This window comes from Sabethes cyaneus, chromosome 2 (assembly GCF_943734655.1).
Source record: "Sabethes cyaneus chromosome 2, idSabCyanKW18_F2, whole genome shotgun sequence".
Lineage (NCBI taxonomy): Eukaryota > Metazoa > Arthropoda > Insecta > Diptera > Culicidae > Sabethes > Sabethes cyaneus.
In genome coordinates, this window is record NC_071354.1 from 59822372 (window position 1) to 59845861 (window position 23490).

At 39.4% G+C, this 23490-nt stretch overlaps 2 protein-coding genes across 2 annotated transcripts; both read left to right on the plus strand.

Moving 5' to 3' along the window:
• The first annotated feature begins 6422 nt into the window (after nt 1-6422).
• Nucleotides 6423-9299, plus strand: LOC128734478 (zinc finger protein OZF-like). Its single transcript, XM_053828701.1, has 4 exons — nt 6423-6621; nt 8034-8816; nt 8876-9021; nt 9083-9299. The coding sequence occupies exons 1-4, from the start codon at nt 6487-6489 to the stop codon at nt 9246-9248; spliced, it is 1230 nt and encodes a 409-aa protein (XP_053684676.1). The 5' UTR covers nt 6423-6486; the 3' UTR covers nt 9249-9299.
• A 6336-nt stretch (nt 9300-15635) lies between these two features.
• Nucleotides 15636-23151, plus strand: LOC128734485 (kielin/chordin-like protein). The gene is made up of 5 exons (XM_053828709.1): nt 15636-15828; nt 21689-21773; nt 21946-22080; nt 22142-22524; nt 22589-23151. Exons 1-5 carry the CDS (start codon nt 15750-15752, stop codon nt 22777-22779), a joined length of 873 nt encoding a protein of 290 aa, XP_053684684.1. The 5' UTR covers nt 15636-15749; the 3' UTR covers nt 22780-23151.
• The last annotated feature ends 339 nt before the right edge of the window (nt 23152-23490 follow it).

A 23490-nucleotide genomic window follows, 5' to 3' on the forward strand; every position in this document is an offset into this window, starting at 1 on the left:
CTCGCACTGATGCATACTACCTGCAGCCAAAACAAGAAAGCACACAGTCGTCCACCGGTGGCGAAAGGGAGAGAGCGCTAGAGTGCACGTAATGCCGAGCTGAGCAGAGCACTGAATTTGAAGTTTGAAACATCGCAAACATCATCTACCAGCAGTAGAATGAATGCGATGCAAAATCTATTCCCGTAACACATTGACAGATACAAACTGATAGTTTATAAAGAGTGAAAGAGATCATACTGGTATACTTAGGTGAGCTCCTGCTTCTATTTTTTTCAAAATCGTGCGATGTTTTACCGTTATGTTATGAAGTGAGGGGTAAGCCAATACACATTAAGGGGAAATGAACAGTTATTAACTTTTCGTCGGAAAGTCAAATTTCGGAAGCAGTTTTTGGGTCCAAAAGAGGGCTCTGTTTTTAAAAATGTATTCACTCTAGGGTGAGGACGTAAGAATGCAAATTGTTGCAAGGAGGTGGAGAGCTCGTGAAAACGGGGTTTTTGCCGTAGAGAACTATAAGTCTTACTTTAATAGGGTGGCATGCCGCGAAAACAAAAATCGTGACACGCAAAAGTGATAGATTTTTAACAACAATAACTCAATAGATTAACCTCGAGTTTTTAGTCTTGACCTTGAAATGCGGTCAAACATATTTTATTAAAAATTTTTTGAAACGATGGTTGTACAATTGGGTCCTAAAGCCCTATGTCGTTTTTAGCTTGAATCGATGAGGTTAGGGTTAGGAACACATATTTTGATATTCAATTTTATATTTTTAGCCTATTGCCGTTAAAAACCTTTTTTTTAATTTTGTGAAATTTTGAACAAAAAATAAACATTTGGGCAATCTTATATCCAGCTTTTTACGAGTCATAATGGTGGACGTGTTCGTAATGTTTGAACAGCATTTTTGACATTTCCCCAATACATCGCACGTTTCCTTTTCGCGTGTTCACGGTAAAACTAAAGGAATGTACGGAAAGAAAACGTGCGATGTATTAGGGAAGTGTCAAAAATGCTGTTCAAATATTACGAACACATTCGCCATTATGGCTCGTAAAAAGCTGGATAGACAAACTATAGTTGTGCATGGTTGTGTCAAGCGGTGTCTAGACAACACGAATTATAAAAAGAAACCATAGGTTGTCTTGAAATGTCACGGAAAACTTTTTGTTTACCTTCACGCTAATGTGATAGTGTATCAAAAAGTCAAAAGTTGCAAAGTCAGAAAATGGCTTGGTAATCGCGACCTAAAACATTTTCTGAGTTTACAGCTCATTTTCCGGTTCCGGTCATCTCAGTTTAATTAAGGCCTTTGTCAAAATCAGCAATAAGCGTAGTGACTGCACTTGGTCACATCGTGGATGGCTTCAGTTTTCGGATGCAACACCCGCCATCGAGATGCGACCGTGTTTGGTTAGAAACGCACAGAAATTTTTGGTCTGCCGTTCGCCCTACTGCTGATTCACATCGGAGTAGCAGAACATACCAATCTGATTGATAATACGGTGCCAGTTTTGGTTGGCGTTTTTTTTTTCATACTGTTCTGCGGGGTCGATTGTACCGAGATTATACTGTTGGCCACTAGGTTGGCCATCAGTTTGACATCGTTTAGTCATTCTTAGCGCAAACTAGATTTGGACAAAGTCTAGCACCGTGAATCGATGGATTGGAATACATTGCCCGAATCAAAACTTTTATCCGATAACTAGTACAAATTTGATGTTCCACTTCCTCACGACCAGCAAAACGCAGACAAGCACAAGAGATAACTGCGAAGCTGTAACTGTCAAAACGATCAGCTGCTCTAATGTCAAACCAGAGTTGCCAGTGAGAAAAAGTTATCATTGTTGCCAGAAACGTGTTATTTTCGTTATGTCAAGGAAGATCTCTAACAGTGCTGTTAATATTCATCAGCATAACGTTCAAACTTTTGGATTATCAGTCTAACTTGCACTGAAAATCTGCTTGCTATACTCAAACGCACATAATAACTAAATGCAGTAAGCATGAACTTCATGCACGAGAATATAGAATATCAGCGCCCTGTGATATTGTAATAAACTGATATTCACGTTTGAACAGTGAAAATCAATAAAAAAATTTATGTTGTGGTTTAGCATCTATCCAGCTTTCCACGAGCGATAATGGCGGATATTGAGCACAAGTGGGCACAATCTTTTGACATTCATTGGAGGAGCGTCGAGTTCGCCCTGACGGAGTTACTATGGATTTGTTGTTCGAATGTAAAAATGTAAACATTGTTAAATTTTGCAGATCAGCTAAAGAGGAACATGATTGAACGGACAAGTTTTATGGATTGTGGCTTTCCAGTTTTCGCAAATTTCAAGGAGAATGTCCAAATACGCAACGGAAAGTTTCTTATCAAATCGAGACGCTGTTCGAGAGCAAACTTGATAACGGCTCCCCAGCAAACACCAACTCGTATATCAATGTACGAAAATTATCGTTATTGACTTTTAATAAATTCAGGATCGTAAAAATAGCCTAATGAAACGCGCACAAGTTTATATTCTGTCGTATTTGACGATAGCAAGTGATTGACTTACGACTTCCAGTACAGAATCGTATATCATTATACAACTAATCGCTTTGAGTCGGATCTTATCGCATACAAAGAGTCACAAAGTGGAATTGTTAGCGTATATTTTGTAGTACGTATATGGCCTCCAAATTAGTACGCATATGCTAGTTTTGTGCATCAGATGCGATTTTTCAGGGTATATAAAAGTACATATAACTCATTTGTTACTCTGATATGCATATGAAAATGTTTACTGGGTCGACCAACATGAAGTTAATGTTTGCGTTAATGTGTAATGTTTCGAATGTTTAATTCGCACGATTGTGAAAAAGTATTCTGAGCGAGTGCCTTCAGCAAATTATGGCCGCAATCCACTATAAAAGTTGGAATCCGTTTAGTAATGTTCCACTTCAGCTGATCTGCAAAATTGAACAATGTTTACATTTTTACATTCGAACAACAAACAACCATGAATGTATCCATAGTAACTTCGTCAGGGCGAACTCGACGCTCCTCCAATGAATGTCAAAAGATTGTGCCCACTTGTGGCCAATATCCGCCATTATCGCTCGTGGAAAGCTGGATTGCGTTCAGCTGTTGGACATAAGATTTTTCTTTTCATTAACTGCATTTAAAATTGTTTTTACCTGAAGTGAATATCACCTTCTGGGTTTGAAAATCACTTTCTCCTGTTGTATTTTCACGATATATTGAACTTGTATACTATGATGAAAATCATTGTGCAGTTGTACATGCGAAACTCAGAGGTATAAAAACAATGTATGCTGAGAAAAAAGATTTTCTGTTTTGTTTGAAATTCGGTGATAAATTAAGGCCCTGATCTCTAATGTCAAGGGAGAATAAATTACAATATTTTTGTTTTTTAATTTTTTAGTGCTCTGCGTCTTTTTAAAAAAGAAAAAACTATACTCTGGTAGTCATAATGGGAAGCTTTATCGTTCCTTCTAAAAAAATCATCTTTTTATCACAAATTTTAGGACTCAATTGATAAAGGGGACGGTAGGGGAAAGTAATGAAAATTTTTTGGAAAATGGAGGGGGAAGAGTGGAAAGGTAAGGGATGGGAGAATACGTAGCCACGCTTAACAAGTCGTCGTAGTGACCCCTATCTTTTGTCCAATGCTGGAGGGTTGGTTCGACACATAGAAACTTTCCACCTTTTCGCGCGCTTAATGGCTGCTAAGTAGTGGGTACACTTTTCGACAATGTTTATTTGCTTTTAATAACTCCGCTCACGTATGCTTGAAAGTTCTACAACAATAATTGGGTATTTTAATTTTCCCAAAAAAGTTGCTTTTTGCCTCATTTGATAGCCCGTCGTTTTCTGAATCTAACAGTTCTTTTTTCATTTCAATTAAGTCTATCCAGCTTTTTACGAGCCATAATGGCAGACGTGTTCGTAATATTTGAACAGCATTTTTGACATTTCCCTAATACATCGCACGTTTTCTTCCCGCACATCCTTTAGTTTTACCGTGAACGCGCAGAAAGAAAACGTGCGATGTATTAGGGAAATGTCAAAAACGTTGATCAAATATTACGAACATGTCCGCCATTATGGGTCGTAAAATAAATACCCAATTAAAGCCTAGTATCCAGCTGAAAAGAAAACAGCTCAAGAAAAAATCCTGCTATTTATCGAAGAAATTTTGACAACTGCAAGGCAAGCAATTATCTGTCATTTTTTCTTGTGGTAATAATTGCGCCGGATATTATTCCGTACGGAAAAGTGACGTTTCAATTCACTTGCATGTAAAACTGCGCCATCTGAAAGTAAAACAATATTTCTTGTGAGGTGCATACTGGTAAAGAAATCGCAAACGGAAAATCTTTTCTTTAGCATTTCTTGGCCTATCTTTGGCAGTGTTCTGGTCAAAATTACTATGCGTTACTTTTGGCGTTACTCCGATACATAACTAAAATAACAGAATCGTAGTCAAAATTACTAGACATGACCATGAAAGGTGCCCAGGAATCCAATAAGCATTAAAATAAGCAGTAAAACAGTCGTTTATTAGCATCCCTGGCGTTTTATACTGCAGGTTGCTAGGCAGGTTGTTGTTTATCAGCTTTTTGACTGCATAACTGTTGTAAATTGGCATTCACAACCCTATTTAAATTCTTCTTGTTGGTAACTAGCTGCAAATAAGCATTGTAGCATTGGTTAGTTTAAGTAGCATTTAAGGCAACTTAAATGCTTATTGGCTTGCTTTTAAATTGCATTGGAAATGCTTATTGGTTACCTGGGTGGTAAAATTATCTGAGAACATATCCAGCTTTTTACGAGTCATAATGGTGGACGTGTTCGTAATGTTTGAACAGCATTTTTGACATTTCCCTAATACATCGCACGTTTCCTTTTCGCGTGTTCACGGTAAAACTAAAGGAATGTACGGAAAGAAAACGTGCGATGTATTAGGGAAGTGTCAAAAATGCTGTTCAAATATTACGAACACATTCGCCATTATGGCTCGTAAAAAGCTGGATATCGAGCTGCAATGAGGAACAGCGTGAGGATGTCCCGAGTTCAAAATTTGACAGCGGGACAAAAGTTGAGTGAAACCAAAAACATCCCATCAAGAAGACTGGCAACTCTGCCAAAAGTCGAGCGACAGTAACAGCACTGCTATCTGCCGAGTTAAAGTTGAACTTTCACATACTAGTGTGTGTATATTAGAATATGCATGTACACAAACACGTATGCAATGCGTTGCCACGCTCGCACACATCTTTTCCCACCAATACATGTACACACAGTTTCAAGTTTTGTCGGGAGGGGTGCGCTGTTGCTTCTGTTTCTCGTCATTTGTATGGGCGCGAGGAGAAGATGCCAGTCTTCTTAGGCTGTGAACCATTTCGCGAAATTTTTAACTTTTTAGTTAAAATTTGACAGTTTGATGGTTATTTCTCCTCGAGTGGTTAAAATCCGTTCAGAATGCGAACCATTTCATATTTGACGGATGGATAGTTTTTTTTTGTTCAATGAGAGCCTATAAGGTGAGGATGAAAATATTGTTTATTCTGACCGAGTTAAAATTGGATGAATTTTTGATGTTGATTTGCTTTTATTTTATAGATAAAATTCATCTCATTTCAACCCGGGTTGTTTGAAAAAATTTATTATGCGATAAGCATCCATACCAATGCAAAAAAATTCCAACGAAAAATCAGTGAAACACGTCGAAGCTTTCTTCCTCACCTGTGCATATCTCATTGGCTCTGAAGCGAACCATCGAACTGTCAAAACCTTGGTCAAAGCTAACCATGCTCCCGAGCAGGGTTATTTTCGAAAAACCATCGAACTGTCAAATTTTAACCAAAAAGTTAAAAATTTCGCGAAATGGTTCACAGCCTTAATGGAATGTTTTTGGTGAAACGCAGTGGTAAAATGTTACCTCATTTTCGCACACACGTAATGTTGGCGGCGAAAACATGGTTGCCTGCCGATCAATGTGATATGTACAGGTGTGGCAATGTTGGTAAAGTGGTGTTAGTGCAATGAAGTAATTTCATCATGGTGTGGGTGGAATCGTAAATCGACCAATCACGATGAAGCGTGACGTCAAACTTTAAAAACAAACCCCATTACCCGATGCGGTTTGTTTTTGTAGTTTGACGTCGTTTTCTGATTTTTCGCTACTAATACCATCAAATGTCTTCATCTGCCACACCTATTTAAACCTCATTGGCTGCCGATGGAGTAATAATTTCACCTCCCTAGATAAAACATGGTTGGTCGGTTCGATGTTTTACTTGCTGACCAAGATAAACTACCTTCGTTCATAGTTCTTGGGTTAGTTTATTTGAGTTTGACAGGTATAGGTGGACTTGAATTTGAATCTGACGAGAATAAAATTTTATGTTGTTTCCTCGCTCACAGTTTTAGTATAGAACTTCTAGTCTGTTTTGAAAAATGTAGAAATGTACGAAGTGATAAGCATAGAAGATTCTGAGCTGTGCCGGCTGTGCCTAACGGATGACGGTAGCATGTCCCCAATTTATGAGAGCAGCAAACTCGATCTGGCACAAATGCTACGTGAATGTACTTCCATACAGGTCTGTTTGTTTTGTTTTTGTGGTATAACCATTTGACTACCATTAGATCTTAATGAATGTAATATTATAGAAATGTATTTACAAATTTACGCTGTTTTGAACAAACGTTAAAAAATTGTTTAATATAGGAATTTTGAATAACCTATTTGCATTCCGATATTTTGTGCAAATTCGGGCTGCTTCAAAGTTATCACATTATTATTCACACGTTGAAGAAAAGATGTCTTGAATAACTTGTATTTTGTACATACTTTAATACTTAATTTCACCAGAATATTACAACTTCATTTATTTGGTAAATCAACAGACATATTGTCGTCCTAATTTTTTTTTAATGTTTCTAAGTATGTTTATTTACATGTTATTGTATAAATAAAATATGTACAAAGGTTTTACATGGCAATTTCAAAGTTAAACTTTAATTCATCTAGGTATATCTATTCTATCATTGCAATTATCAATGATAATAAGTCTAACGAAGAATGTTTAAAAAGTTTTAAAGTCGAATAGTCTAGGCCCAGACACAATGCGTACGGATTTTACTACGTTGCGGCAATCTGACAGTTTTTCCATGGGTTTTCTGTCAAATATCCGCAACGTAGTAAAATCCGTATGCATTGTGTCTGGGCCTTTACGATTAAGGTGAAAGTCGAACCAAGCTGACACTTGGCTAAAAATTCGTTGTAGTCCGACGATGGCCCGGTTTGCTGCATAATTTGTCCTTCGAAACGGTATTTGGAGACACATTCTGCTACGAAGAGGTCGTGGTTGAGCTCGCACACTAATATGGTCCATGGAATTGTCCAGAAGCCATGGACAATCGGCCCTCGCCATCAGGATATCAGCTACAAGGATTGCTCCAGTCCAATCAGCATCAGGCGCTCTTCGTATCTTCTTGGATCCTCGTAGCAAAGATTTTTCGTTGTTGATATATAGCACGAAGATGAATTCATGAAAGTATATTCGCTGTGTTCAGCTTGGCAAGAAGAATGCAGTGAATACATTTCTAAAAATAGGACCCCGCTTTTGGGTACAAAAACTGCTTCCGGAATTGGGCTTTCCAACGAAAAGTTATTGACTGCTAATGTCTCGTTAGAAAGATGTTTAAAATGTTCAGTTTCTAGTTTAGTTGCTTTACTAGTTTAGGGAATTCAACATAGTCTAATGCATTCTTTTGAAATAAATCATACCTGTTATCGGTTTCTATATTATTTGTTGAAAACATTTGTGGATTTATAAATAATTCCACGAGGCAAATAGCATGTTTTTGCTAGTACTATTTTTATAGATTAGTGTAAGTTCTTGGAAAATTGGATGGAAAGTTGCACAAAGATTTTGGAACGTGTTTTAGAAACTTTACCTGTCTTTATTCAATAATCTCTTTAATCATGCTTTTCTTTTTTTTTTGTCAGATTGAACCAATCGACGGTGTCCCGTTGTCGATATGTGAGGTTTGCAAATCGAAGCTGATTATTTGCTTTCAATTTGTTCAGCAATGCAAGAAAACAGAAGCTCGCGTTCGGGAAATTTTTGCACATCATTTCGAACAAGCCAAGAATGGCAACAACAAACGCAAAAGTCAGGAAGATGAGCATGAGGTTGCTGACGAGCTGATCGAAGTAATAATACCCTGCGAAGAGCCCGAACTGGAATCAGAAACGTTGTTAATGAAAGCGAACGGGACCAGTAATGAGTCTATTGTATTTGAAATAGTTGATCAGTCGCAAATCGGTTTGGGAAGTAAAAAGGAAACTGTTATAGTCGAGCTAAAAGATGCAAATAGTGACAGTAAGGATGCTTTTGACGAAGCAGAAAATCATGGTACAGCGGAAGTAGAATATTCCAAACCATGCAATGTAAACGAAGAAAAAGGCACGTGTCAGAAGAGCCAGAAAGCATTTAAAAAGTTGAAATCAAGGATTAAATCGAATAACAAACCAAACGTAGAAAGTAAAACCGATAAAATCGGCGCCAAAAAAGAATGCCCAATTTGTGGAAGCATGCAGCTGAATCTTAAGCAGCACATGCAGGTTCATTCGGGCATCAAAAAGCATGTGTGTCAGTACTGTAATAAAGCTTTTTCACAGCGAGGGAACTTGACTTGCCATCTTAATATTCACACAGGAAACAAACCGCACAAGTGTGACCAGTGTGATAAAAGTTTTGGTGATCCTACTGCTCTGAAGATGCACAAAGTATGCGGGTTCATGTTTTGTAAACGACAACTTTGAAACTAATAAAAATCCTTCCGTAGGTTATACATTCCAACGACTTGAACTACAAATGCGAAATTTGCGGTAAGGATTTCAAGTATCGCCATTCGTTGCAGACCCACATACGCAGTCACAACGACGATCGGCGGCATGCCTGTACGTACTGCAGTATGGCGTTTGTCACTAGGTCAGTATTGATTATCGAAATGTTTTTTGTGCTAGTTTCTCAATGATGTTATCTTTAACAGTTCCAGTTTGAAAAAACACGTGCGCAAACATACAGGAGAACGGCCCTACAAATGTGAACAATGTTCCAAGTCCTTCACCACTGCAGGAAATTTACTTACGCATAGGAAAAGCCACACAAGAATTCGTAAAACAAGATCGGAAGCACCGAAGGGAAAAGCGACGTAAAATATAGGTAATTTATTTAAGTTTTTTTTTGTTTTTAAAAAACTGATGAAGTCAACCAAAATAGCTTTATTAGCTTTGATACTAAAGATCTTGTTCATAGATTTCTTTCCGAAATTCCCACCTACTCAAGTTAACTAACACGCAGATTCGCGCTTCTTTGTTTACAAAATTGATTAGCATAGGGGCGGTAGGAAATGAGCGTTTTGTTAATCTTTCTTAGAATCAGTGCGTCCTTCGTGATTACTATTCACGTGATACCACCACCCGTTGTGCGGTATGGGGATGAGGTATACACCTGGCACCTGGGCACATTTGAATTATTGCAGTTTTGACCTTGTTGATTTGTTACGTTTAAAAAATATAGGTACACAAAAGCGCGTTCAAACCCTAGTTAAGGAGAGAAGGGGTAACGGCAAAGATAAACTAATATTGACTGTTTATTTTATCATTAAGCAAGCATCTTAAATTGAACGAACGCCTATTTTAGGTGTGCTTCTTTGCTGATTTGAAATCAGGTGTTCGTATCATTGTTTTGAACCACTTTGAAGAGATAATTATATTGGATCTTCAAGGATGGTGTATTTACTACAACAGTTAATTGGCAATACATTTGCGGTTTTTACTTTTCATTTCGCGCAAGATTTGTTTTTGTTACTCTATGGAGAAATGTATAAAAAGAATGAAACATACTAGTATCAGGCACATGGTAAAATGTCAGGTGCCGCTAGAATTACTCATGATTTATTCATCATGAATAAATTGTACGAGATCTTGTGTTTAGTAGTACATTATTTTCAATATAGTTTTTGAAATACCCACATTAGCATGAAGCCAACAACATGTGAAAACTGTGTGATATGTCACGTTGTCCCATTAAAGCATTATTCTACTTAAAAGCAAAAATTACTGCCTTATTCTTCTTCTAGCAGCCGAGAGCCGGGGTGATGCAATTCATGGTTCGTTCGCCTCCTCCACGTTCCGTCTTCCATCTGCACTCCGCCGTAGATAGTGCGCAACACCTTCCGTTCGAAAACACTAAGGGCGAGCATGGCCCATGCCTCATGGCCGTAAAGGACTACCGGTCTAATCAGCGTCTTGTAGATTGTTAACTTCGTGCGGTGGCGAATTTTGTTCGATCGCAGCGTCCTAGGGGGTCCAAAGTAGGCACGATTTCCTGCCATGAAGCGTCTTTGTATTTCTCTGCTGGTGTCGTTGTCTGCGGTAACCAGTGAGCCCAGATACACAAACTCTTCTACCTTCTCGATTTCATCACCGTCTAGATGAATCCGGGGAGGGAAGTCAGCATTCACTTCTCTAGAACCTCTTCCTTTCATGTATTTTGTTTTCGATACATTAATGACAAGTCCAATCCGTTTGGCTTCAGCTTTCAGTCCGATGTACGTTTCCGCCATCCCCTCAATGGTACGTGTAATAATGTTAACGTCGTCAGCGAAGCCAAGAAGCTGGACGGACTCCAAAGCGATGTTGAACAGCAAACATGAAAGCCGTAACCCTCTTCGATTTTCAAAGGGACTCGAGACTGCCCCTGATACTCGAACAACACACATTACTCGATCCATCGTCGGCTTGACCAACCTCGTTAATTTATCTGGAAATCCGTAGTAGCTCTAGAGCCTCTCCCTACCATATATTTGGTATTCGACGTATTGATAGATTGCCTCCGCCATCTCAAGCTTGCTAGCAATAATGTCGAGGTCGTTTACGAAGGCTAGGAGCTGATTACTTTTGCCGAAGATCATTCCTCTCGTTTGGATGTTCGGTCGCCAGATCACACATTCAATAATGATGTTGAATAACATACAGACAGGACAGTCCACCCCCCTGCCACAAACCTCTGCACGATTCTAAAGGGCTCGAGAGTACCCCCGAAACACGCACATAGCAAATCACTCGCTCTAGGATAGCGTTAATCAGCCGCGGCAGTTTGATCGGAAAACCATTCTAGTGCATTATCTGCTATAGCTGTTTGCGCTCGACGCGTTCGTATGCTGCCCTGAAGTCCCCGAAAAATGAGTCGACGATTCTACTCCTCCTGCAGTTTCTCCTCCTCCTAAATCCTTGAAATTAATCTGTCAAGTGCCGGTGCTAGCGATTTTTTGCCATTGTACAGTTCTGTATCTGTCCAGTTAGCTTCGGGACACGATGCTGGCTTAATAAGCCAGCCGTTTTGCTATAGAGTTACTAGGATCGTTGCTCTAGCCGCGTAATTGTCCTGTACTCTTATAACCGGCTGCGAAGTCCTTCGATAAAGAAGGGCCTAGTTCTTCACAGGACGCTTATACCCATGGCTTTGCTTTTTAGCTTTGTTTTGTACGCGGTTCTATTATTCTTCAGCTGACTGATTTCTTGTCGGATCTCTTTGAGATCACTGTTATCATTTGTAGGCACTGCTAGGTTCTCTTACGTTCTGTCTCCTTCTGGTATATCGCCATTGAGATACCCATCGAAGAACTGCTTCCACCTGTCGATCACGTCACGCTCCTTTGTGACCAGGTTTCCGTTCAGTTTCCTCACATATCAGGTTTCGGTATGTATCCCTTATGAAATTGTTTCACATTCCCACAGAGCTTGCGCGTCTAGTTCTATTTGTTCTAGCTCTTCACAATCTCTGTCCTCCTTGAGGCGCTTTTTCCTCCTCTGAATCGTGGTCAACTGGTACTCCCCGTCAAACCAGCCATTTCCAGCACTCGAGGTTTCTTCGCTTAGCACTGCGGTTATGGCCTTATTGACGGGCAAACGTATCCACAGAGTAAGGTGGAGCTTCATCCAGTAGGCACTCGTATTTCTTGGCAACTTGGGAACTGTGTAATTACCGCATGTTCAACTAAGGAGAGCAACTTTGTCGCGAAGTATAAAACGTCGAAAGTTACGAGCGCATATGTACTGCTACTAGGTGATGGTTCGAGACAAACCTGCCATCGGTATGAATATGGTCGATTTGGTTCAATGTTCGTTGATCAGGTGATCTCCAGGTGGCTTTGTCGATATCTGCGGAGTACTTCTGATCACCAGGCTTCGGGAAGCTTCATGTGTGCATCGCTAGCCGCTAACGTTCGTGCGAGTGTGCAGGCTATTGGGGCTCGATAACCGGTCTATACTTCTCTTCCCTGCCGATTTGGGTCTTCATATCTCCAATGACGATCTTGATGCTCCGTGGCGAACAGCTATCGTACGTTGCCTCCAGCTGCGCAAAGAACGCTTTCTTCTCGTCGTCGGGTCTACCTTCGTGTGGAAAGTGCACATTTTCCCAAGTAACAAATCTACAGCTGCTTGGTTTTATTAAATTTTATGAAGGTTCTTATTGCGGAACAACGATCACCTCAAGTTTTATATTGGACATACCCATTGCCAAGAAGAACGAGATAGCTGACTATTTAACTCGAATAAAACTATCCTTAAACCCGCATCACTGATCTTATTGCGGTTGCTTATATTACCACAAGAACACTAGTTGGCTATATAACATCTCTTACAAAATCCCCAGAGAACGCGTACCAATACATTGGCGTATCAATACAAAACTGTCCTTATGGAGGTTGTTTGTCAAACTGCAATATAACTTCAAGGCTACATTATTTATATGCACACACAGGCGGACAACTCATAGTTTAATAACGCTTTTGGAATGGTAATATCCAATCAAGCAGATTTATCGCAGTTGTCATAAAGCGTTGCTAGATTTATCCATAGAACAATATTAGGCCATATTGATATTCCAGCAACTGAAAACCCCCAAACAAATATTCTGGCTATTTCCTCAAAATAAAGTGCGAGATGCACAGACGAAGTTATTTCCAAAGTGTACGTATATTATAGAATAAAGCTAGCTAGAGCAATATTATGGGAAATTTAACTTAACTAACCGAACTTATTTATTTTTTTTAGACAATAAGTTGTTAAAAATCAGCACTGTTTCGATGGCGCATTAATTTTACGTGATTTTTATTCAGATATGCACAATGAAATTTGAAGCGCACATGCCTTGTAACTGGAAAAGTTGGTTAAACATTTCTATTTGTTATTTAATATATCTTCAGAAGATCACGATAAAATGAAATTGCTTGACAGCAAAGCTTGATCTCTATTTCTTGTGAAATTATAAGTTTTCAAATGTAGTAAAGCAGAATATCTCACTGTTATAGCTTTTTAGCGCAGCAAGTTTCATGTGAAGCTTTGTAGAACATAACAAATGCTTCGTAGGTCTCAATCATATATAGGTTTAGCATGAATCTCAAATAAAATCTTAGCTCTGCAGATGGTTAGCATATCGGGTTTTAATGATTGCATTAAACCTGGTCCAAATTATCATAACGTGGTCGTATTTGAGTCCTCAGATGGTTGTTATAACAATAAGGTCGTCAAAGTGGGGTTTAAAATTTGGTTCTGAAATCTACTTTACAATCAAAATAAAACCAAAATTGATACTTGGGATGTATGCTGGTGTTGGTGTAGAAACGGCCTTTTTCCCTCGACATACATATCCGCTCGTCGATCGCCTTAGTCCGCTCCCAGCTCGTCGGTCGTTCCACCGCTCTGGTAAAATTGAGCCTTGCCGTCACAGATCCTCCACAACTTCTCGCCTTTGCAACAGTGCACGATGCCGAACTTTCGGGGCTCTAGCTGATCCAGCAGCACCATTAGGTAGGTTATCTTGGTGGGGTCACGCTATCGAGTATCGTGATGGGGCTGCCATTTTAGGAGTATTGTCGAGACAACACATTTCTTAAATCGGCCGTCCGTTCCGGATCAGACGGTATCGTGAGCCGCTCCTAGCTTGGAGAACAACCGCGCAATTGGTTGAGAAATCGTCAAGCCACTAAGAGCCGTTCATGACTTGGTCAATGCTTTTCCTCGTCGTTAAACCCGGCATCCGCACGAGTGCCTTTTTCCCTGTTGGTATACGACCTTCGTTTCCACCGGGGTTGATCTGCCAAGAAAGCTTGTATTCCGGCTGATGTGCACCACAAGTTATTTACTTGGGTGTAAACAACAGAATCCATCCGAAATTAGGTTGCATGATCAAGCATGATCTTCTGGCAGCAATTGAAATTCCACCGAAAGGATAAGCACATAAGGAATGATGATAGCAGCAAAAAACTTGGCATAATGAATTCAAAGGAGGTCAGGTTGGTATTGAACCAATTCAAGTATAGAACCAATATTTGGTTTGTAAAAAAACACAATGGAACAGATTGGAAGACATCGAACCGAAATGGCAAGCAGAACAAAATATTATTAACCTCGCGAGAAAGCTGTACAGGAAGTGATCAATAAAACTGTTCTGCATTACGAACGATTCAAAAATCTAAGCTGCGTTCCTAAGTATGTAGGGAAGAAGAAACGGTGGAAATTCGTCAAAAAAATTCCTTGTCGAATTTGAACTCTTAACCGATGCCCAGTCGGGAAGGCAAACCTTTGTAAAACCAGTGATTGAAAAAGTATTTGAATTAAAGAAAGCGCTGAAACCATCTAAGTCAGCCCTGCTTTCTTCACTGGCAATGGGCTCTAACGAATCAATCTAGCACCGAACGGGTGGTAGGCGTCCAACGTCATCGATCTTGGGTCGCCAGTCTCCAATAACCACGGTTCGACCTATACCATTGCCTAAACCTGATGAAAGGGGTCAGGGCAAAGGGTACGGGCGATTGGGTTGAGAGAGGAGGTAAAAGTTGTCAAGTGGTAAAAGTAAAAGTGGCCTGAAGGTCGGGACAAATCGAGAAATGTGTTGCATCATTGTCCCTAAAAGTTGTTTAAAAGGGCAAGTTTTATTTTTATGGCGGCTTATAACAAACTAAGTTTAACTGATATGAAAGTTATTGAGTGCACTTGAAATCAGGTCTACTATTTTGGGTTTGAAAATGTAATTTACTGTATAAAGATTCCTACAGGGTGAATATTTTCTTTTTTATAAAAAGTCTAATGTATATTTCAAAAATTTAGTTTGCATCTGTGCCGCAGATATGTCATAATTAATTGAGAATACAGTCAAAGATAACAGATATTATGAACAACGAAATGTCTACGATGAAAGCTCCTTGAAGTATCTTCCAGTATGTAGGGTACCATTCGGGTCATTCTTACACTTCAGCTTGAAGGTGAAATATGGAACATTACCCAAATAAACACAGTTGCTTCACGAGTACCAAGTTCTTCAGGTTGACATTTCGCGCAAAACTTTTTCTCCTCTGGTTCGCTTGGTCGAAAAACAGTAGGTTCATGCCCGAAGATGACGTGATTGTTGTATACATATTTTGCAACCGCGCGCGCCGTGGTTGCACGTGAGACGTCATAGTCGTGCTACGAACGTATAAAAAGTTTGTGCTTATCAGAAATCCAACCAGTTCCAATACCGGTTCGGTGCTGGCGTGTTATTGATTCCTGGACCTAAGTTTAGTAGTGCGCGGATTGCGTGGGTAGATTGATTTACATATTTGTCCGGTAGTGTTTTCGGAAGTACTTCGATTGTTACCGCCTAGCGCAATGATGGACAAGGTCGCCGTTGCAGCAGTGATGCTGCTATGTTCTATTGTTTTGTTCTGTGCTTCAGCAAGTACCTCCAGTAAGAGCATTCTTTTTTTTCATTATTTTCACTAGCGGAAATAATTAGCATTAGTTTGTGCACATTTTTGCGGAGAAGCGGAGTCTGTGGGAAAAACCCGCTGCTCGATTAGTGTGATTTATGGATACGCGAGATGAGCGAATGGTGTATCGCTGTAAGCCTTCAAAAGTGATGCTGGTGAACTTGAACTCACCATATAGTTGATAGTATTTGGCATGAGATATGCGGGCGAACTTCTTTTGTCCAAGGTTGTATCTTTTGACAAAATAAACACTCTGTGGTTTACGTCGCAATGCAATGTGACTCGCCGATTATCAATCAATGCTAAACAATTACCGTGTTTCAATATTCGAAATAATGCCGCTTTCTGAATGTAGTGAGATAGGTGTTATCATCTAAGCTAACGATTGTGTCTAGTTGAGTTTTAATGTGTCAAAATATTTTGCTTTAGAGTTATTTTCTAAAGCATTTAAATACAATGCCACGTCAAGTTAGAATTATAGATTGGAGAAAGTCAAAATACAGATTTCTTCAATCGAAAGGCTTTTGTTCGTTACTAAGAGCTGAATTCGTTACACTAATAACCTTTCTCTGATCCGTTTTAATAGTTATGTATGGATGGTTAAACTTTTGGAACAAACTAGGCAATTTTTCAAACCATTGTTTGAATGCATGTTTTTTAAGTTGATGAGCTAGACCTTTTTTGCAATGTCAACTATTTCCTTGCATCTGGTGGAAGTCGTATATGTTCCCGGTGTTCAGAAAGGGTGAAAAATGTATTGTGGAGTAGTATAAAGGAGTTTCCTGTTTGTACGCCTGCTCGAAAGTTCTAGAACCTATTATATACGATCGTCTAATTTCAGCACAAAAAAACTACGAGTATATTTCAATTGCACAGCACAGATTCTTCCCTGGCAGGTCCGTGACTACTAATTTAATAGAGTTCACTTTGTTTTGCTTGTGAGGCACTGCTCAAAATATCCAAATTGACGCTGCATATACTGACCCGAAGGCTGTATTCAATCGTATCGATAATGGGTTATTATGTGCTAAGTATGATGAACTCCGAGTATCTGTCACGATAGTTGTATGATTAAAATCGTACCCGTAAGATCGTACAATCGCTGTAAAGCTGGAAACGTCACAATCTAGCTGGTTTAGTAACAATTCAGGAGTCCCCCAAGGCAGCATCTTGGGGCCTCTACAACTAAAACATGTTTATCAATGTTATCACAAAGTTATTACCTCGTGGCACACAATTGTTGTATGTCGATGACACAAAAATCTACCAGCTTATTTAAACCTGCGATGATTGCTTTAGACGCCAAACATTAATTGATTTGTTTCACCGCAAAAAACAGCCTTTGTTGTTTGACTATCGTAGATCAGCGCAAGGAAGTTGTCACGGGCCTTGGTGTTATTCTGGATGCTAAGTTGACATTTAGGCATATTACTCCATAATCATAAATAAGGCGAATCGGTAACATGGCTAAATTATAAGAATTGGAAAGGATATGATCCTGAAACTGTGCTATGGGAATGGGACCCGTACTACAACATCTGAGTAAAGCGTATTCAAAAACGTTTTCGCTTTAACCGTATTTGTCGCACTCTGCCATGGAGAAATCCCTAGAGCTTACCTCTGCAGCCTTGTTGGAATAAAACCCCTCGAACAGTGACATAAGGATATAATAGGCCGTATGAATAAAAGAATATTCATCCATAAGGTTTGCACGAGAAAAGCAAAGTAAACTGTTTTATTCATATAGCTTAATATCTCAAATAAACTTCAAAATTCTATCCAGTAGCTATGATTGTTACACTAGACGGCGTTTAGGCCGGTAAACCCATGCGTTCGCACAGAGCCTCGCGCTTCGGAGGGGGGGGGGTCTCGCGCTTGGTGATGACTAGAAAAAAATGTTGTAAAAGTCTAGTGGATACTCCCGGGCTGTTCAGAAATATTTGCATGATTTTCATTGATTCCTTTTCTCTTTCATTTAAATGCAGAGTGTAAAGTGCTTAAAAAATCGATGAAATCAGGCCTCGCTGCTTTGAAATGGGTTGTTACATCATGTGCCAACCGGCTCGGCTCAGCATGCACGCCGATTGTTTATGGAGGTTTCGATCAAATGGGCATTTAACTCTTTTGAATCAATGAAAATCCAGAAAATAGACGGTGTTGTAATGTTCGAGTTCATCAACCTTTTATGAGCCAGTTACGCTTTGGGACATATCCCGGAGAATTTGCGGAAAGTAAAGGTGGTGTTCATACCTAAGGGAAATGAAAAAAAGAAAAGCATCAATAAGGCTTTCAGACCAATAAGTCAGACTTCAACATTTCTTAACTTGAAGGAGAAAATCACAGATATCCGCAACGGGATTTTCAATAGTTCTTCGTTGCATGGAAATCAACATACATACCAACACGGCAAATCTACGGAAACCCCACTGCACTGTGTAGTGATGTTAATTGAGAAACCACTCAAATATCAGGAGACGGCACTTTGTGCTTTTCTTGATATTGAAGGAGCTTTCGATTACACGTCCTTCGTTTCAATTATTATGGTTGACTTTCCAAATGGAATTCCCACTCTACAATTAAGTAGATTCAAGCATAATGCTTTTGAGCAGAGAAATCACAGCAGCATTGGGAAATACGTCGGTCACGATTTTGGTGATCAAAGGATGTCCACAAGGAGTACTCTCCTTCTCGTTCTATACACTAATGACCGATGCATTTCTTTACAAGATATCGCATATTGGTTATGAGCCTATTGCTTAGGTCGTCGACGTAACTTGTCGTTAGAGCAAAGTTTGACGCAGTACTGTCAAGTTGTTAGGAGCTCTAAGCACCACCATGTTATGAAGCTTACAAGACGAGTTTAATACAAGCCTCACAAAAATAGTTGTTATATCATTCACTAGGTGAAGAAAACGTTCCCCTATACTGATTGGTACCAGGCTGAGCTTCAGTATAAGGGCCAAACTCCTCAGAATAATTCTGATTAATAAACTCAACTGGGCTGCCCGCCTAGATTATGCAGTAAACTCCGTTGGAATCAAATACAAGACTCTAGGCCAAACAGTTTATCTATCCAAATCCTACAGTAGCTAAAAAATGTTTAACTCAATTTGCAGTCTATCATAGGAGCACAATCATAGGACTTCTAATTGGACACTGTCCAGCTCTTTATCATTTAAGGAATATCGGATGATTCCGATACATGCCGCTTTTGTAGCTCTGAACATGAATGTTCAGTGCATCTACTTCAAAATTATGGGGCTCTTGCTTTATCTAGGTATAACTTCTTCGGAAGTTTCATTCCTAGAGCTAAATTCCCAAAGGGTCAATGATTTTATTAATCATGTAGTACCGAATCGGGGCTCAAGATTACAACTATCTAGCTCAACTCCAACAATGGGTATGGGCAGTCCGTAAACTGTGATACAGCAATCGGAGTCTGCTCCTTAAAGATGATTATTAATACTGCCATGGTGACCTTTTAATCCATGCGATTGTGGCATACAAGAAAGCCCCGCTACTTAATCTGCACAGGGCCTCGCTCCGTGTAACGCCGGCTCTGCTGTAAGCAATGTCGCTTATATGATTCCACGGGAATATAAGACACTCCTTCCAGCATAGACTTCCGGTTTCTAGATACATAACTTCGCCGTACAAACTTATCTTGCGTAATGCTTTATGTGCTAGAAGGGCGCGTCAAAATCCTCACGGGCCATATATGACTTGGGCTGGTTATCACATCCCTCATGCAGTCTTCGATTCATTCGCTACCCTGATGCTCCTTCCCCTTTACGATAATGACGATATATGGCATTGTAGTAAAATATGTGTTAGGTATATGAATATACATTATATGGAGATATATGGACAAAAATAGAACAATCTCACCAGCAGTCCTTCGAATGGAATAGAGTTGCATCATTTGAGTTTTTATGAGTGCTTCCATTACTAATTTAATTTTGTCTTCTGGTATCCATGAACTGTACAGTAGGAGGTGCTTCATGAGCTAAAACGAAACAAATAATTAAAATATCTCATATTAAGCTTACCTGCTAAGAAGTCGTGTGGCTCAGCCGGAACCCAAACCCACAGTTTTGAGATCAGGCAGCCGGGAACCACCCAGCATCGCACCTCCTAGCTTGGCTACTCAATAGAGTTAGAGTATTACCGGGTAAGGCCACGTGGAGACGCTAGGTAGGGGCTTGGGATGGTTGGAGCTATGTTGGGTGCTTCCTCATTTGCCTTTCCCATTTCATACCCTGTTTATCGCATTATGATCAACACGAACCCATTCGTCTTCCAGGTTTGTTTATTATTATTATTATTATTATTATTATTAGTACTCTTCGACGTATAAATATCGCACAGATACATTACTTATTACCTAACTAACTCTTCGTCTAAATACACAATTTGTCATACCGAAATCAAACATATGAGCAACTTCGTTTAAATGGTTACAATACATTGCTAGTGGGTTGTTCATTCCATAGGTAGTTCGGAGAGTCGATCTTCGGAAGAACTCATATTGACGTATTACTCGGGTCGGGATGTTGAAGTCAGGGTATCAAATACTAACATGCGTTGAAGGAATATCCGCCAGCAGGCCGATCAGAATGCACCGGCTTTCATACGGTGGCAGGTTTGTTCTACCCTTCCAGTTAAGATTTCGGAGAGCGTATCGGACGAAATATTTTTGCACTCGTTTAATCCGGTTTATGTGAACAGCGTGATACGATGCCCAAACTTGTACTCCGTATTCCAGAACAGTGCGTACAAGCGAGCAGTAAAGTGTCTTCAGGCTATACACGTCATTAAAGAATTTCGTATTTCTTCTCAAAAAACCAAGCATTGCATATGATTTGACCGTAACTGTAACGATGTGTTCCGAAAATCTCAATTTGCTATCAATGAGAATTCCCAAATCCTTCACTGTGCTATTCCGCTTCAAGCTTTTTGTTGCCATAGTATAGTCAAAGGTTATCGGCGCACGCGATCGGGTAAATTAAATCACACAACATTTGTTGACATTCGTTTCCATACCGTTCATGCTGCACCATTCTACAAGCGTGTCGATGTCTGTTTGAAGCACACAGCAGTCAGTCAAAGTCGTAACCACACGGTCAAATTTAAGGTTATCAGCGTATAGAGACTTTGATGATTTCAGTTTCACACAAATATCGTTGATGAACAGAATGAAAAGCAAAGTCCTCAAGACACTGCCTTGGGGTACACCAGATAGAATAGGGAACGGAATAGACTAAGCTCCGCCAACTTTCACTGATGCGCTGAAATTATGAAATTATTAAAAAATAACAAACAAGAAAAAAGCATCGAATACGTTTACTTATAGAGTGAAATGATCCTACGTGGTGGATTTAGTGTTAATCTTTCGAAGTTATCAATAAAAATCGATTTTCAAGCACCAAAAGTTTCTATACCCCCTCAATACCGCTGCTTGTTTAAGATTAAGTTTTCAGGAATAATAATAATCTAATCTGGATTTGGAACCATTTCCGCACATTGATTGATATGGATTTAGTAGGACACAGGTATTTTATTGGTGCTGTTATTGGTCACCATCAAATGTCACAACAGTTTTTATTGATACTGCTATCAAATCCATCAATGACTCGTTCTCAGCATTGTATTTGAATGTTTATTATGCTTTCAACTGCAAAACAGACAAACGATTTTTTTTTAATTTTACAGTGCTTAATTAGAAACAGACGATATTTCAAGATCAAAATACAGTTGTCACACCTAACTAATGTCTGCCAACTATCTAAATCACCATCGTCGCCACTAATAAAAAAATATAATTTTTTTTTATTTCAGCTGATTCTTGTCCGGCACCCCCGAAACACTATCTAGAACTCGGATGCAAACCCATTAAAGATGAAGGACATGAATGCCCAAATAGGTGAGTGCGATGACCCTCCAAATCCCAAACATTTCCAATAGCAACAATGTTCACGATGCAAGTCAAAAAGATGTTCGTCGGAGTGATCGTGCGTGGCAAACGTGACGCCCAGATACTATTGTTCGCACTGCCAGGCATTATCTCACGTGCGCTAATTTATCGTTATTCGCAGGTTTGAGTGCCCGACGCTTACCGATCGTGACGGTCAGAAGTGCTACTTCAATGGAAACATTTACGAGTCCGGAAGTTCGCTTTCCTCGGCAGACCAAGATTTGGTTTCTTGCGAACCGGGCTGTCGCTGCATTAAGTATTTAACGAAATTCTAATTATTATTCAGATCATTTTATAACTTTTGATGTTGTTTACAGTTATACATCTCCTGCTTCCTTCGTGTGTGCGCACATCGATTGTCCAGAGTTTTTCGATTCTTACAAAGAGAACTGCATGTTCCAGTATGAGCCACGCGGATGTTGTTCCGCCCGGCAAGTTTGTGGCGAGGAAATGAACAAATTGAGTGTCTGTTACCTAGAGGGTGCCAAGTATCTAGAAGGCCAGAAAATGTACCCGAAGGAAGATAGCTGTTATACCTGCCATTGTCAGAAAGGCTTCGATAACAGTACCGTCGTGAATAATCCTAACTGCTATGAGATTAACTGCGGCATTGAGTTACACAGTACCAGGTGGCTGGCCGACGGGTGCATTCCGATCTACTTCGGTACAGATCGTTGCTGCCCAATCTCTTGGAGATGCCGTAGGATAAAACATGTTCGTTTGGGATCTTCAGTTTATTGATTGTTCGTTTTGTTTTATTTTAGCGGAAGATAAGGACACCGTAATAGTAGAAGGACGTTTGGACCTAGTAGATGACGCTAATCCGTTGATGCAGTGCACATTCGGTAACCTTACAATGAACATCGGCGATTCGATTTCATCTGACGATAAATGTGTTTCCTGCAAGTGTACCGTTCCTCCGATGCCACATTGTATACAGACTAGAGATTGTTGAGGAATTCGATGTGGAATTGTAAACTAAAAATGTTATGATAATATTTTTCTAATTTTAAGTGAAGTTGAATGTATGAACAAAGAGACCTGCCCAAATTAGATATTGTCGAAGGAATAAAAGTTGAATGCATAATACAGTGTAAACGCTACAAAAATGTTTGATGTTATCAAACGAGACGTAATACAATAGAGGATTGCAACGATTTTTGTCGGAAATTTGAAATAATTTTGTTTGACATAGCTTCTAGGGTTTCAACACCAGTAAGTCTATGTAATTGTAATGTACAAAACCAAGGAGGACACTTCAAAATCATTTTCAGGCTTTTATTCTGAATCTTCTGAAGACTCTTCTTCCTTGTAATACAACAACTTGACCAATTCGGAACGGCATATAACATTGCCTGTCTAAAAATTTGTTTGTAAATCAATAATTTATTTTTCAGACAAAGTCTAGAATTTTTGTTTACGAGATATAACATCTCATATATTTATTACATTTTGCTTGTATACTTTCAATGTGGTCTTTAAAAGTAAGTTTTTTTTATCATAAATCAATCCCAAACATTTAACTTGATCAGACCAGCTCAAACCAACTCCATTCATCTTGATAATGTGATTATTATTTGGCTTGAGGGAAGAAGCTCTTGGCTTATGAGGAAAAATAATTAATTGCGTTTTAGAAGCATTGGAAGAAATTTTCCACTTTTGCAAG

What these genes read in the sequence shown, in the direction of transcription:
- LOC128734478 (XM_053828701.1), top strand. Translation starts at nt 6,487, where the DNA reads ATGTACGAAGTGATAAGCATAGAAGATTCTGAGCTGTGCCGGCTGTGC. An exon ending in GTGAATGTACTTCCATACAG is followed by an intron (nt 6,622 to 8,033) that starts GTCTGTTTGTTT and finishes TTTTTTTGTCAG; the next exon opens with ATTGAACCAATCGACGGTGT. An exon ending in CTGCTCTGAAGATGCACAAA is followed by an intron (nt 8,817 to 8,875) that starts GTATGCGGGTTC and finishes ATCCTTCCGTAG; the next exon opens with GTTATACATTCCAACGACTT.
- LOC128734485 (XM_053828709.1), top strand. Translation starts at nt 15,750, where the DNA reads ATGATGGACAAGGTCGCCGTTGCAGCAGTGATGCTGCTATGTTCTATT. An exon ending in GGACATGAATGCCCAAATAG is followed by an intron (nt 21,774 to 21,945) that starts GTGAGTGCGATG and finishes CGTTATTCGCAG; the next exon opens with GTTTGAGTGCCCGACGCTTA. An exon ending in CCGGGCTGTCGCTGCATTAA is followed by an intron (nt 22,081 to 22,141) that starts GTATTTAACGAA and finishes TGTTGTTTACAG; the next exon opens with TTATACATCTCCTGCTTCCT.